The sequence below is a fragment of the Rhipicephalus microplus genome, chromosome 2 (assembly GCF_043290135.1).
Source record: "Rhipicephalus microplus isolate Deutch F79 chromosome 2, USDA_Rmic, whole genome shotgun sequence".
NCBI lineage: Eukaryota > Metazoa > Arthropoda > Arachnida > Ixodida > Ixodidae > Rhipicephalus > Rhipicephalus microplus.
The window spans coordinates 234,110,843-234,127,194 of NC_134701.1; the positions used below are offsets into that span (position 1 = coordinate 234,110,843).

General features: G+C 46.4%; 1 protein-coding gene across 1 annotated transcript in view; it reads right to left on the bottom strand.

Annotated features, from left to right (window-relative positions):
• Positions 1 to 2,775: 2,775 nt before the first annotated feature.
• The window catches only part of LOC119183352 (cell adhesion molecule Dscam1-like), a 184,746-nt gene continuing 171,169 nt past the window's right edge, over positions 2,776 to 16,352 (bottom strand). Inside the window, exons 22-28 of the mRNA XM_075877327.1 lie at positions 15,633 to 15,944; positions 13,718 to 13,885; positions 11,574 to 11,899; positions 7,618 to 7,684; positions 6,965 to 7,052; positions 5,676 to 5,823; positions 2,776 to 4,284 (exon numbers count right to left, since the gene is read on the bottom strand). Coding sequence (XP_075733442.1) covers positions 6,988 to 7,052; positions 7,618 to 7,684; positions 11,574 to 11,899; positions 13,718 to 13,885; positions 15,633 to 15,944 — 938 coding nt within the window. The 3' untranslated portion in view covers positions 2,776 to 4,284; positions 5,676 to 5,823; positions 6,965 to 6,987. The remainder of the gene's footprint in view (positions 4,285 to 5,675; positions 5,824 to 6,964; positions 7,053 to 7,617; positions 7,685 to 11,573; positions 11,900 to 13,717; positions 13,886 to 15,632; positions 15,945 to 16,352) is intronic.

Genomic DNA, 16,352 nt, shown 5'->3' on the forward strand with positions numbered 1-16,352 from the left:
CTGTTTTATATTTACGAACTTTACGTATCTATCGCCATGGTGGCCTAGTGGCTGGGGCGCTTGGCTTCTCCACTACGGTGTCTCTCATAATCATATGGAAGTTATTATTATTATTATTATTATTATTATTATTATTATTATTATTATTATTATTATTATTATTATTATTATTATTATTATTAATCCACACGTCGCGCGATTAAATCCCAGTCACGGCGGCCACAATTCGATGGAGTCGAAAATGTTTGAAGCACGTGTGTTTAAATTTAGGGGGTGCACGTTAAAGAACACCAGATTATTGAAATTTCTGCAGCCGTCCACTACGACGTCTGTCATAATCGTATCACGATTTCGAGACGTTAAAGCTCAAGAATTATTAGCTTTAAGTATCTGCAGTAACCAGGGTTCCTGATGTTGTAAATATCATGGCAGAGCAACTAACCCACGTAAGAGTACATGATGTTCTTGCTTCTTATGTGATTCCTAAAGAGAAAAGAAAAGTGAGCCCCGTAACTGTCTGCATCAGAGTGCGGCACCTCAACAGTAGCTCACAAGGGATGTGGAAAGGAGGGATTAAATGAATAAGAATAAAAATTATATAGAGAGAGGGGAGGAAGAGAGCTTGGCACAGGGACAGCGCCACCCAGAAGCAAGGAGAAGATAGGAAAGACGGACACGGTCGCACGAGTCCGATGACGGGGCACCACTCAACGAGAGCTGTTGTCGGCGGCAGGAGATGAGGCTATAGAGAATAAAGGTGAGGCTATAGAGAATAAATCTATAGCCTCACCCCTCACCTGGACGACCGACTGATTGAGTTCACTTGGATTTTACTAGTAGCGTCGTTTTTGTTTCCTTTTCAGCCGTTCTTTGAAAATTAGGATAAAATACTGCAAAAACGTGACATGAGATGTGTTAGCCAAACAGAATGCAGTAGTAGAAGCCGCTTTTAAGCATGCTCCAAGCATATTGTGCCTGCTTATTGAAGTTTTTCACTAGGAACATTCAAGCTCTGTGTTCGCACGGGCACACAACTTTAACATCATTTCAATCACTACAAATGAAGCATTCGGCGTACAGCCTTCTTTTGTGCGCCCATGCTTGCTTACTATGCATCACATTTCTCAGCATTTACTGTGAAGTGACCCCACGTCAGGCTGATAACTATTTAAGTCATAAAACGAACTAGAAACACAAATGTAAATTTGAAAACACTTGACTGCGCGGGAGTTATTGAGACGCATCCACTTTTGCGCGCATGAAGCGCGCCTCCTTCTGTGTGCAGTATACAACAGGCAAACGTTAGTAGGCCGCAAGAACGCGCGATGGCAGCACTAACTCAAGCTCTAATGAGCCCGGAGCTTGGCCACCGGGCATCGCAGCGTTCATTCAAGTGGCTAGGCGTAACTGACACTGCCACGAATATTATTTCAGAAGAGTTGTAACTTATAAATGTGACAGAACAACACATCCGTGTGTCCTCAACAAGCTTTCCCCCCTCTCACATTTGTCGAGTTCAGTTTCTGCTCATCCCCGAACCCCGTGCGGTTTGTGAAAGCCACTGCTTCAATATTTGGCGTATATGGAATAATTGTACCGGGACATTTGCAACAATGAAATAGTGAACTTACCTATGAGTTGAATATGAAGTTCACCGGATGAAGCACGCGTACTAGCGCCGAGAACATTATATTTGTTTGCTTAGGGAAGTTTCGAATTGCCGAGACGAGTGTTTGCAAAATTAATTGTAATTTTCTTGCTGCTTCAATGCCACTGTAGTTTTCGGTTCAGCAAAATGCACAATTGAAAAAAAAAGTCGTCGTAAGTGCCCTATGATCCCACCATCAGGCGTTAGGTTAGGGGAGGCGGGGGCAGACATTTCCCCCTCCCCCTAATCACCTATAATGTGTGTGAGGGGAGGGGGGACAAAGTCTACCTATACCGCTACTTATTCGGGCCTGCCATTGTCTTAATATACATGGAGGACGCTTGAGCTCCGTCTTCAAGAGTAGAACGAGATAACATAATCGGGCCTGCAGGTGACCCCTTCTCAATAAGTAGCCTCACATCAGTTCTCGGTGCAAGGCTTAACCGGACCGTAAGGAAACAAACAACTGGACTTGCAACAGCGACCGTTTCAAGCTATCTTATAAGGGGTGCTGCAAGTAAAGTTGCCGAGTGCCCTCTACTCCATCATTATTTCTTTTACGAATCAGCGGAGGGCCCACAACGCAACCGAAAGCAACATGCGAGCCTACGCAGCTGTTCACTTTGTTAATGCTTTTATCGCTGATTTTGAATAAATATAACTGAGTGCTTTGCAATCAATGGGCCATTACAACAGCCACTTGTGATGCAGTTCACGTGTATTGACGCCTGGCGTTATTTTTACTCGTATGTCACGCAATATTACGTGCTTCAGGGTAAATCCTTCACGAACAGTTTTTTTTTCTTCTAAGCAGTTTCAGGCAATAGCGTCGCTCTGTAATAGAATGCCTGCTAGCCACGCAAACAGCAAGGTTACCATTCTCCCTCGAACTGAAGGTATTTTATTTGTGTTTTATTTGCGTACTTTTCGATTTTGTCGGTCACGAACCAGAAGATGAATTTCCGCTCCCTATGACCCCGGCTTCGAAGCCGGCACTGCAATTTCTGTGAAATGGGCTTTTTAACGCTGTCGCGTTAAAACCAGGTTTCCAAGTTTTCGTCCTATACAATCAGAAACACTCTACATGCCTATGCCTATGCTCATAGGCGATTAAGGAAACAGTCAAACACGAGGTTTCATTTTTATTGCTTCTTTTTAACGAGCGAAATTCGCTCAAATGCGTGTTGCAAAGCTCATTTTTCTTCTTCAAACTAAACTTCCTCTGAAGCGTTATATACAACGATTCTACACCAGTGATCACCTTTATTACGCAGGGCTGTCTTTTAATGAACCATAGAAATATTAAACATGTTATCGTATGCATGCGCTAGCGTGATAGCACCACGCCAACAGGAACTATGGCCACACTTCATTTTTTATTCCGCACATGTAGATCATCCTTAGACGACACTTTTACGTTCTAGTTACATGCCATTGACACAGAGAAAAAGGGATCACAACCCTTCAACATCAGACATTTTCAATTTCATAGGCTTAATAACGTCTGAGACGCCTATATAGTTTTTCAGACTTTAACGGTGTTGCATACCTTATAATGTTCTTAACCTTCAACTTCTGTACTCACCGTAGAAAAGCGAGCGTAGATATCGAAGCAACAAATGATTGTAGCTAACCAATGAGAAAATTGATGTCTGCCCGAATAAACGTTTTCTTTGCATTGAATTAGGGTTAAATGGCGCGTCACAGGTGAAGCGCAGTTTGAATTCAGCACAGATCCTGACTCGACTTAATCATGTTCACACTTGCTGAGGAAGATCGAATAGCCGTCAATGCTGTCACATAGCCGATGGTTTTCGAAGGATGTGGTGCTTGAGAGTGGTTTCCCTAGTGGCTGCATAAACAAGAATTTTCTCCAATGTTTCTCCTAAACTATACAGCCGCGCGTAACTTACGCATACCAAAAACAAGTCATTGTTTGAAGTTCATCGAGAGACGCGCTCTCACAATGGGGAAATGGTTGCCGTCGTCCTCACGGTGCGCTCGAAATGGTCCTGCGGCCACATGGCACAGTGCCTACGAAAGGCTGGCACAGCAGTTTTGCCGGAGCTGTGTCGCCTAAAATTATACGCTACCTTCAGTCTATCCGAGGAAGCATCGGATCATTGTCGAAGACACACGTTGTCGAAGACACCTTTTCCGAAGGCACTAGTCGGTATACATAGTCTCTAATTCTCTGACCATTGTTGCAAACCAGTCGAAAAGGTTCACTCTCGCTTCATGCCTTGAAAGCTTTCGGAAATGCGTGGAGAAGCAACACAGTCTTGCTGAGCATGTTGAAGTGGGCACAGAATGTTGTGGGCAGCACATAGGTGAGGAAAAGAGGCATCGTAAGTGCAGTTTCAAATAGAGAGGCACTCCATGTCTTCCACTTAGAAACACGACAATTTCGAAGGAGACCGTTGGCTTCAGTGACCGGGTCACGCATGATGCGTTATACACGAGCGTTCTTCTCACAATCTTCGCCAACTATCTGTCGTTGAATCAATCTGGAATTCGGTTTCTGAAGTCAAAGTTGAATTGCTTCTTGATGTATCAGTTCATCACGCTAGGAGTGTTTGGCAGGCCTTCGATGTCGCATTCGAATCGAAGTGACACCAGTTCTTACCACTTGACACCTGCACGAAAGAAAAGTAAGCAAATAAGTACTGAGATACTACCATTACCACGCCTTTGCTTTCACTGTTACTAGGGCGAAAGCCTTGAATGCCTCGCAAAATGCGAAATTTGCCCGTTTTCTTCGACGTCGCGCGTCTTCGGCGTCGACGTAGAGCGACGACGGGGACGACTGATTCAAACACTCACCCCCGTATTCAAGAACGCCCCTTCACTCAACGCACCACGTTCACTTGAGAAAGCCGATAGTAGCGCCATCTCTAAACATGGCAAGTCACTGCATATCTGTGATCATTTGCTGCTATTCTTGAACAGCGCAGCGCGATTTTCAGCCGAGCAGCGGCGCAGTGCTCAACTTTGTCAAGTGAAGGGTGAAAGTTGAGTCGAGGAGCGTTTCTGAATACGGGGGTCATTCCAGCGAGTTGCAATCATGCGACGGCTTGACGATGTCACATTTCACGAAATTATCGTGTCGTCATAATGATATCACTGTGACGTCATTGTGAGGTCACGTGACATAAGATTACATTGATGACGTCATCACAAGACACCGAAACTGGGTCAAAGAGGGCCCAATCACGGAGGCAATGCAAAACCAGATAAGGTGCCTGATACCTTGGAGGCAGTGCAAACCACGTTACCTGCAGAAGACTTTCGAAGGGTGGCGGGGCAGGATGAATACATCGACTGAGAGGGAAAAAGAAGAATGTCTTTCAAAGCCACGTCGTTTCGAGTGAATGCATATGTGACCTTTCGTACTTGCTTTACTCTAGGAGAGAGGGAGCTCACTTGTTTGTTTGGTACTGTTTTCCGCTATGTTCAGCCATTATGACCAATCGTCATTCATGGGAAGGATTTGTTATATGAAAACATTAGGTAAGGCGAGGCTCAGAAGGATAAATACAATGTAACAAAGGGCATCCTCAAAAAAAAAAAACGGAAACAAGAATCTGTTACAGTTTGCAGTTCGGCTTTGCATTATAAGAGGCAGCCTAAAATTTTGTATACACATCTACCATTTGCTTACGTGCTCCATCATAGTAAATCGCTGTTTATTTCATATAGACGTCTTTCTTTTTTAAAGTACATTGTCGAACGTACATTTGTATTTGCGAACTTACACGTAGCGCCCTTTAAAGCTTACTTCTTTTTCCTTCAAAATGCAGTGAAATTGTCCTACTGGACGATTTCTACATCAATTACAAGCCGGGTGGCGAAGTGATTTCGCCAATTGAAGACTCCTCGTTTTCTTTTTTCTACGCATACATTTATTCGTTGCTGCTAACTTTAACATTAATGCCGCACAAACATAATGCGCTATTACATCCGATCTGAGCGGGACGCCTTTTCTGTGCAAATTTCAGCTATTTATACAACAGATATGAGCGCTTACCTATCTCTGCTCCACTTCCGTCAGTGGCGATTCTCTGTAAGGCACTCAATCTTGATTAGCGTCGTTAAAGCCCACGTTTTGTGATTAAACAGTTCTTTTTTTCGCTTCCTTCATGCCGCAGTGAAAGAAGGAGGCGGCTCACAGATATCTGAAAATATAAGAGACAGGAATACAAACTCGTTTTGCGTATCCCTGGATCGCGATTCAACGCAAAGTATTGTAGGCGGAGGCATATAGGTTAATCATCATTCTCAAGGTATTTGCGTCTGGAGGTGGGGATAGGTGTGACGTTGCCCATGAAGTTTAAATGAGTATCGGGGTAGGCTTATATCATTGTGTTCGCCATTTTCAAAGTGGTGCTCATGAAGTCTATTGCTGCACTGGGTAGTGCGAACAGGAATAATTGTCATCGCTTATTTATTGATATGTGGGGTTGAACGTCCCAAAAGCAACATATGATTATGAGAGACGCCGTAGTGGAGGGCACCGGAAATTTCGACCACCTGGGTTTCTCTAATGTGCACCCAAATCTGAGCACACGGGCCTACAAAATTTCCGCCTCCACCGGAAATGTAGCCGCCGCAGCCGGGATTTGATCCCGCGACCTGCGGGTCAGCAGCCGAGTACCTTAGCCACTGGACCACCGCGGCGGGGCGAATAATTGTCAGCACGAACCGGTATGTGCTCGCTTCGTTCTATTCAACTTATGCTTCGCGCACTCCAACACGGGCGTTGATTTGTCCAGCGGAATACAAAAACTATGATGTGCAAGTTTGTTACGTCACTAAAGATCAGGTAACATCACGTAACAACTAAATATCTGTAAAGTGTCCTTGCATGACGTAGCAGGTAGTCACGTGACATGCGTAGCGAAGTCTGGTCGTACTTATTACCGAAAGCAAAGAGTTAACATCTCTAGTAAAAATGGGGCCTTAGCAAAAGTTGGCTAGCTTGAACAGATACTTCCCTGATAGTTCACCCCTTGCGCTACCAGCTGCGCACTTTATCTGATGAAAAGCTCGAATCTTACTTACACGATGTCCATTCCAGCAGTATCTCGCATGTCTATAGTAAGCGGAGCCTGTAACTGAGGCTGCTGAGGTATGCGATTCGAGCGTATACAAGCCTGGGCTTCATTTTTAATACTGATCATAATGGTGAGCACGAAGGGTTAATGGGTGGGAATGTGCAGCGTGTTGAGCGCGCGCCTGCTTCCTGCAACTGATGTCTTTGTGATACGCGTGGTCGCTTAGCGGCCTCTGCCTGCATGTCGCCGCTTTCTTACTTACAGTGATCCTCCCGGTATGCAAGGCTAGCTGCTCTCAGTTTCGGTGCTCTCCTTGCGTGCTTCAAGGCTTGCTGTGGCACGTGATAAACCTGCCGAGTTCAAGGTATGGAGTTTAGTACGTGCGATTGCATACCAGTTGAAGGAAATTTCTCACTTTCTAGAAAAAAGGTTTGACAAACAAGCCCAGATTTTAAAAGAAATGCTCATATTTGACCCATTCAGTTCTCAAATAACGGCGCTCATCTGATTCCAGATAGTCTTGAGAGACATCGACACCATAATAATTCACAAAGTAGTGCCGGACTCCCTATTCACGATGACATTATATTGATATCTTTTCTTAACGAAAACCTCTGCGTTAACTGTGACAACCTTTTTGTTTGTTTTTACGGGGGGGGGGGTGGAGAAGGCTAGAGGCATGGGGCTTTTCCTGAGACTGAAGAGCCATTCGTTCCTTTTCACCGTGAATATCTTGTGGACAAAGCAAAAATAACCCTTGCGTAAATATAACGCTTAGACCAGAATGCCTCAGTATCTGAGGTGTAGAGGCATAATAATTACGCAGAGAAGTCCTAAATGGTAGGTCTGAGTAGCGCCTTAATCCTATAGAAGCTTACAATAAGAATTGTTAGCGTCAACTGATTTCTTAATTACCTTGCCTCGGTGACATGCAACTTGCTAGTCTTTCAGCAGAGGCGAGGAGGTCATCGCGGTCTTCAAGCTGTAAAACAAGTCATAAAGTTACAGTACGGTACGAAATAAATGAGCACTCCTCAAGGACGACACCGCTCCTTACTGTCATTATAATAACTAATTTACAGTGGTCTACCGCCACGGAAGGGTTAGCACAGCTTCTTCCAAAATTGAAAAAGATTGGTGCGGAAAGGCCTGGCGATGACATTTTTCTAGTTTTTTTTAATACATTGACGCGAGAACCACTTCTGCCAAATGATACTTATCAATTCATCGATATTTACGATGGAGAACATACGACAATATGAAGGCAGAGCTAGAAATGAATCGCAACACCATGAAACTTTAGATATTCGTGTGAAGCATGCCCACAGTTACATTATCACTCAGATGCCCAGAAGTTTGTCACACGAAGTAATTTCGTTGCACTAAGGCGCATTTTAATAATCTAGACTTATAGTAAAGTAACAAGGCATAGCCAGACTGTTACCCTAGAATTTTTAGAAGAATGAGTAACCAACAATGAAGACAGAAAAGGAAAGCTGCAACGTCCACTTGGCAGTGAAATTACAGAGGTTCAGGTAACATAAAAATCTAAACATCAAAACTAAGAATAACGCGCATGCCTGAAGATGCACATGAATACTGTAATAGGGTCACCAAAGCGTCGGGGCAACCTCAACTCCAGTTCATAGCACGAGATTAGATTTCTCTAGCCTGCCATTCGTGTCGATGCTTTAAGAACGCACATAAGACATGTCACCCGGATTCAATCGCATCACCTTGCCTCCCTTCCACTTTCCAGGCCATGCTCTGCGTTCTGCTCTATTATTGCCCCACATCGCACGGTGATTCCCACGAACTTCACGCACGCAGCAAGACCGTCGTTACCATTGTGGTGTCTACATCCACTGGAAGCCCTGATAACCATCCCCGGAATGCAAAAGAAGAAAAATTTGTCAAATTTGACCCTAAAACAAACAACATTACTGTTTCTGCATGAGAAACACAGTAGACGGATTCACATTTACACAGATGGGTCGGTCACTTCAACAAGTTCAACAGGCGCAGTGGTAATTCCGGAGAAATCCATCACGATAAAGTTCAGGACCTCGCATCTGACATCATCCACGGCGGCAGAACTCGCCGCCATTCGTGCCGCTCTGGAGTTCCTAGTTGAAGAACCGCAACAGACATGGTCAATATTCTCCGACTCCAAAGCAGCTCTCCAGGGAATTGCCTCGCCATATCGCCATGGACCAAACGAACAGCTAATTGCTGAAATACGACTGCTCCATCACCGGGCTATAGAGAAACAACATGACATAGCATATCAATGGATACCAGGCCACTGCAGCATTGATGGAAACGACCGTGCAGATGAAGCAGCCCGAACTGCTCATGACGATGCCCCATGTGTAGCTATACCATTATCAAGAACGGACGCCGCTGCAAGGCTTCGATCACTTGCACGAGAACTGACACTCGCTCAGTGGAATTCACCGGCATTCACCAACGCCCGCCTTCATAATTTGGACCCACACCTACAGCTCCGTCTTCCATCAGGAATAACCAGAGCAGAGGAGACACTTTTGTGCCGTCTGTGGATTGGGGTGGCCTTTACGAATGCTTATTCATTTCGAATCGGAATGGCCAGAAGCCCGACATGTGACAACTGTGGCTGCGCAGAGACTTTCTCCCATCTTCTCTGCGAGTGTCCCCGCTTCAGCGTGCCAAGAAAAGAACTGTCAAAAGCTTTAGATAGAATAGACAATCGCCAATTGTCGGAAGAAAGGGTATTAGGACACTGGCCGAGACCGTCCTCTGCACGCAAGGCATTGAGAGCGTTGTTGCGCTTTCTGCGGGCAAGTGGTCTTAGAGACAGACTGTAAACAGCGTCGTGGATCGTCTGATGACCTTCTCTCCCTTTTTTTTTACAACGTCTCTTTTCTCTCATCTTTTATCCCCCTTACCCCCTTCCCCAGTACAGGGTAGCCAGCCGGTCTGAGAACTGGCTAACCTCCCTGTCCTTCCTCATTTATTCCTCCTCCTCCTCCTCGTCTCTAGCCTGCGACAAATTGAGGTATATGCGCAGCCAGCTTGATACAACATAATTATCATACAACTCACTCTATGTAGTAGGTTTTCGTACTCGTTATCCACCATGTATATATGTAGCTTACATGCATTCATAACCGTGTAGTGCCTCCTGTCGTTTTAAAAATAAGGTTTCATGAAAGTGTAGATCACGCATTCACTAAAAGCAGTCACTTTCAACGTAACCGTGCGGCTACCCAGAGGAAGCTTCCCACGCCACTTCAGTTACAACTTCCCAAAACCATTCATGCTGCTCAAACCGCAGCTCCGAAATTTTAACGCGATAGCGTTAAAGCGCTCGTTTTGCAGAAATTACGGACGGCGTGCGTTGGTTGTGAGCGAAAAATCATAATCTTTGCGTGACCAAATAATCGAGAAAGATGCCAATAAAATAAATTACGAATATTTTTTGAGGGAGAATTAAAAAAACCGACATACAAGTAGTGTGAAAGTGTTATGAACTTACAACTGACACACGAACATAATGAACAAACGTTGAACCCAGAATATTCGAACCAATGCGAAAACCATCAACGATCGCGAGATAGCAGACGTCGCATTTGGTTCAATCACGTTTGTTATGACGGCGCGCATAGTATTCTTACAGAATTTGAGTGCCAAACGAGACGGAAGTTCCGAGAAACAAAAAGGCTTGAAGCGATCAGAAGTTTTTCGAGAAAAACCTCGCTGGAAACAGTGTTTCGGCAATTCTACTTGTCTTAGTTAGGGCAACAGCGATGCCTCGACGAAGAAGAGTTCCCTTACGAAAACGTTAGCTGCTTCGACATTCTCTGTAACAATTTTCAAAAGTATTTGGTCTATCACGTGTACTTGAGTGATGCTATCAGAAGTTTTTTTTTTCAAAATGCCGCTACAAGAATTTCATGAATACGCACGATAACCTTAAAATCACGCTTAGCTTTGCATATGAGTAAACCCAGTTCTCTGCGATGCAGTGCCAGTGCATTGCCAGGCTCCTGTCGGGAAAATTCGTTCATTGAAAGGCTTGAATTCGAGTTGACTCGGCTACATAGTTTTACTTTCTTTTACTTTCGTGTGTAGTTGAAATGATGGCAAGTCTTTTGTGGGGCAAGCGGGTGTTCTACCTCACAGCCACGCCTCTGCTTGTGAATACCGTGAAAACAACCTCCTCCGCTTTGAAATGTACTGAAATGAACTTTCATCCTTTACAAACACATGCGTGGTACAACCATACATTGCCGTATGGCGTCGGAATATGAGGTTATCATAACAACTTCATAGTCAAGCCAATCAAGCCAGTCACCCACTACTAAGGGCACACATGCTATTGCAACTTGAAGGCCACGTAGTGTGTGCATAGCAAATTCGAAAAGAGTTCATACACCACGTTTTTGAAGTACGTACTCGGGCCAGAATATCGCTGTCGCGTTCAACTCCTAAGGGTGATGCTTAAGGGTCCCCCTATTTCCAGATGACCGTAAAAGACGTTATAGAGGACAGCTCCGGGATTTTCAACCACCTGAAGTTCGTTATCACCTCAATTTATAGGAACATGGGTCTGTAACATTCTGTTTCCATCTAAGTAGGCTTAGGCGCGAGTAGGGTGGAGTGGGGCGCAAAATTATCACAGTGTTCCTTTTCCCATTAGGCGATCTAATGGGGCAGACTTCGCGCCCCCATCATGGGTGACTAGGGGGTGCCCCATCGCCCTCCCCCCACTTCCACCGTGCACTCGCTTATGGAAACGGGGTCGTCGCAGAAAAGATTCTACCTTTGGGACAGCAGTCAGGCACGAGAACCACTAGATCCCCGTGGCGGATCTCAAAAAGTCGGCGTACCTTTTGCAGTGTGTTAGTCGGCGCGAAAGGCACGGCGTACATGTGGTCAGGCTTCCTCCCGCTTGTCGCTGCCGCCTCCACTTTGTAATCTTCGTGGATGGTTGCCAGGCTGTGCGCCCAAGTTTTGCAGCGTCCTCCTTCGCCATCCGCTGGGTCGTTGCACGAAACCGCTCGGGAACGCAGTGGCGACGGCCAGTAGACCTTCTCTGCAGGAGGTATCGTGGCTGGCGCTTCTAGTCCGGCTTTTTCCCACACTGTCATGGGTACGGTGTCTATAGATTTCATAGTGGTTCTTGAAGCCTGACCAGCCTCTCCCGGGCGCCACGCTGAAAGTTTGGAAAACGCGCTGCAAGTTCGACCATTAGGCCCTGGGCCATGCATCAATTTAAAAAAATGACGTTATTTGTGACTCTTTCACACCACACGTCGCCAGGAGATGTCATAAAGCATACTATGAAAGGGCCCGCGGGCTTTGTTCAACATGTGTGGACAGTTGATCGCAAGCTCGGTATCAGGATTTAGCATCTTGTTTCCTATTTTTACAGTAAAGTTTAACCTACTTTAAGAAAAGCCTTTAAATGGGCCTTACAACGCACTTCCAGACAATATTTTAATAACTTCATTAGCTTATTTCTTGACGAACCAAGTGACGCAAAAACTTTTTAGAACCAGCAGCGTTTTTCGACCATGCTGCAAAGTGTTGTGGAGCCCCGTTAGAAGAACTCTACGATTCACCAGCGTAATTTTAGGCAAAATTTTTTTATTGACAGTGCGCACTGTTGCTTATTGTTAATGTTTTTATGCGGCAGCGCCAATGATTAGCCGGTCCTCATAAAAAAACCTACCAGGGATAAATAGGTATCTTCAACTCTATGAATGATATAAAGCCCCTGAAGACCTAAAGATGCTGTGGTTCTCTTGTGTGTCTATACAAGGGTCTATGATCGTGAACGCATTTATGCGCGCACAGACGCACACACACACACACACGCGCGCACACACACACACGCACACACACACACGCGCGAGCACCCACACACACACACACACACACGCACACACGCACACAGACGCACACACACACGCGAGCACACGAACACACACACACACACACGCACGCACGCGCACAGACGCACACACACGCACGCGCACACACACACATGCATACACGCACACACGCGCACAGACGCACACACACACACACGCGCGCACACGCACGCACACACACACACACACACACGCACGCACACACGCACACACGCTCAGACACGCACACACACTCACACGCGCGCGCGCACAGGCACACACACACACACACACACGCGCACAGACGCACACACAGACACGCGCGCGCGCGCGCACGCACACACACGCACACACGTGCACAGACGCACCCACACACACACGCGCGCGCGCACACGCACACACACACACACACGCACACACACACGCACAAACGCGCGCACACGCGCACAAACACACACACACGCATACACGCACTCACACGCACAGACGCACACACACACACACGCACACACGCTCACAGACGCACACACACACACACGCGCGCGCGCGCACACGCACACACACACACACGCACACGTACGCGCGCGCGCACATACGCACACACACACACGCGCGCGCGCACACGCACACACACACACACACACGCACACACGCACACAGACGCACGCACACACGCACGCGCGCGCACACGCACACACGCGCACAGACGCACACACACACACACGCGCGCGCGCACAGACGCGCGTGCACACGCACACACGCCCACACACGCACACACGCGCACAGACGCACACACACACACGCGCGCGTGCACACGCACACACACGCATACACGCACACACGCGCACAGACGCAGACACACACACGCGCACGCGCACACGCACATGCACGCACACACGCACACACACACACACACGCACACACGCAGACAGACGCACACACACACGCGCACGCACACACACACACACACACACACACACACACACACACACGCACGCGCGCGCGCGATCCGTTATAATTTTTTGCCAGCCTAATTCGACGTATAACTGGCATTGTTAAAAATTTTTCTCTGTTACTAATAGCATGCGAAACTCTGTTGTGTAAGTGTATAAACTTACACAGGCGACGTCGCTGAAGCGCTGCAAGTCTCCTTCGGGATACCGTGCAGCCCACAACCACAGTTACGAGCAGCGTGACTACTAGAAAACACACTACAGGCACGATAACGTGGATTCTGCGTCGTTGGGACTCGATCACTTGTATCCAGTGCGGCGGTGGCACCGTGCCTGCATAAATGAACACAAACGCTGTGTAAGAGTTCAGTGCTTATCTATAAAGACAACCACGCGCTCGAATGACTGTATAGCCCTGCCGCGGTGGTCTAGTGGCTAAGGTACTCGGCTGCTGACCCGCTGTTCGCATGATCTAATCCCGGCTGCGGCGGCTGCATTTCCGATGGAGGCGGAAACGTTGTAGGCCCGTGTGCTCAGATTTGGGTGCACGTTAAAGAACATCAGGTAATCGAAATCTCCGCAGCCTTCCACTACGGCGTCTCTCATGATAGTATGGTGGATTGGGACGTAAAACCCCACATATAAATCAATCAATCGAATGATTGTGTATGGCTGGGCGGCCGCCAGTGGTGCTAAAGCAAATAGATAGGCAAACGGGCTTCCTACCGAATATGTGTTGCGATCTGTGACTGCTTTTCGGCGACTGTGTTTTGTTAACGAAGCTCAGACGAAACATCTGTCACTTTATTTCTTGAGGTTATATCTACTTTCAAGAAAAGCCCTCCTACCCTTCCTCATATTCGTATAGGGCCACCTGAACGCCACCATATGTTCGCGTTTTACTACAGGTCCGTTAAAGCCATTTAGATGTTATCAGCATATTTGCAGCATGGCATTTACAATTACAAAAAAGACCACGTGATAGTGTTTTATGTTATTATGGCTAGGGGGACAACTTTATTTAACGACACTGTTCGTTATTTTCAAATATTTTTATAACTAAATAGCTTAGTGCTATTGCGAAAAAATGACTTTTTAATGCAATTGTCTTCACGAGTGGTTTACGAATCCAAAACTCATGTTTTCAGGCGCGCTATCATGATCATACGCCGACACATCTGTGGTTGTGACGAAAGGAAGGGGAAAAGAGCGTCGGTGGATAGACATGAGGGGAAGTAATTGGGCTACATTGCAACCCGATTGTGGCTCAGTGTTTGCGGTGAAGGAAACTGCGCTAGAGAAGACTGGAAAAGTAGACAGGAAGGTCCAGGAGAGGGAGAGAAGCTGCCATGGTCTCGGACGTGGTGAGGTGAAAGTGGCCTCTTCGATCCGCTGCTTAGTCCTGCTGCACACTAGGTAGTGCAGGACCACCTTGAAGACATGGCTGCAGAGCCAATTAGGGAAGAGGCAATGCAACTTCGTGGCCCGCAAAAGACCCAAGCAGCCAGGTGTGGCTGCCATGCCTGCTCAGTGTGGCAGTGTCTCGAGAAAAAGTATTATTGGAACATAGAAGGCTGGGTTCTAATTTTGGACAACGTAGTAAACATCTTACACCGACAGCTTATGAAAACGGCATCGAGTCCGTATCGTCCGAGTAATATATAGAACACGCCCAGATAACGTGTCCTTGACTTGAGGCCACCTCACGTCGACAAGAGAAAGCTAATGAAAGCAAGGTGAAGTAATATTCGTTTGCTTTCTTTCGAATAGAAAAAACGAAATGTGCCTTATAATAATGCGGCGAAATAGCTTTTTTTCCCTTGTAAGCAGATGACGATACCGGTAAGATCAGAGCCAGTCAAGCATTTCACTGATCCTCCGCATGGTTGAAACTACAAGGTAGCCTGGATCTAAACTGTCTGTGATGTTTTCCTTACGAAGCTGACTATTTTTCCGGTCACGTGAGATTAAGAATGGGACTCAAGGTGGTGACTGTTCAGATAAGATTTCTGTTTAGTCGTCTTCAATGAGTGTTGGAACACATCTTAGGTTGCTAAGTGCAATACAGAAACGGCCATACCCCCTGATACAGTAAGTGTGGCGAAGACATATTCGGCCTCCGTAGCGCCCGCTTCATTTTCCGCCGTGACGAGCATCTGGTACCAAGTCGCCGGCGTTAAATCATCAATCGTCACGTAGGTGTAGTGCGCCAAACTGAGCTCCGATGCAGGCCTCGTTGCGGCCGGTGTCCAGTCATCGGGTGAGGATTGCCTCTTGTAGAGAATAGTGAAGGATGATATTGGACAGCCTCCACTTCTCCACGTGCCCAACCGAAGGGTCACCCAGGTTACGTTGGCGGTGACAAATTCCCGCATGTCGGGTGCCACAGGAACTGTGAACAAGTCATTGTTGAGGTGGCGTCAGTAGTGCGCGGTGAGCAAATTTTAATGTTTGTGAGCATCAGAGTACACTGATAGTAAATCTGCTGTGGCGTCTTAAGGATAACAGCCTGAAGAAAAAATACAGTTGTTTAATAGCAAAAGCTCAGTTCCAAATGGTTCCGGCTGTACTCGAAGTGTATGGAAGTGTACACCCTGTAGGAGTGCAAGGTACAATGAGTGACAATGAAAAAAAGTCCGCCTGCCACAAACCTGGTGATAATGATACATTATGAAGGCACATATAATGGTGGCTAGATTATTGTTTAATCACAAAATAGGCTTCTAGCACTGAAAAGTATTATACTTTAAATATGAGTTTGAGTGTTCGTAGATATGAAAGAAAACCCAACTTTGAGAAA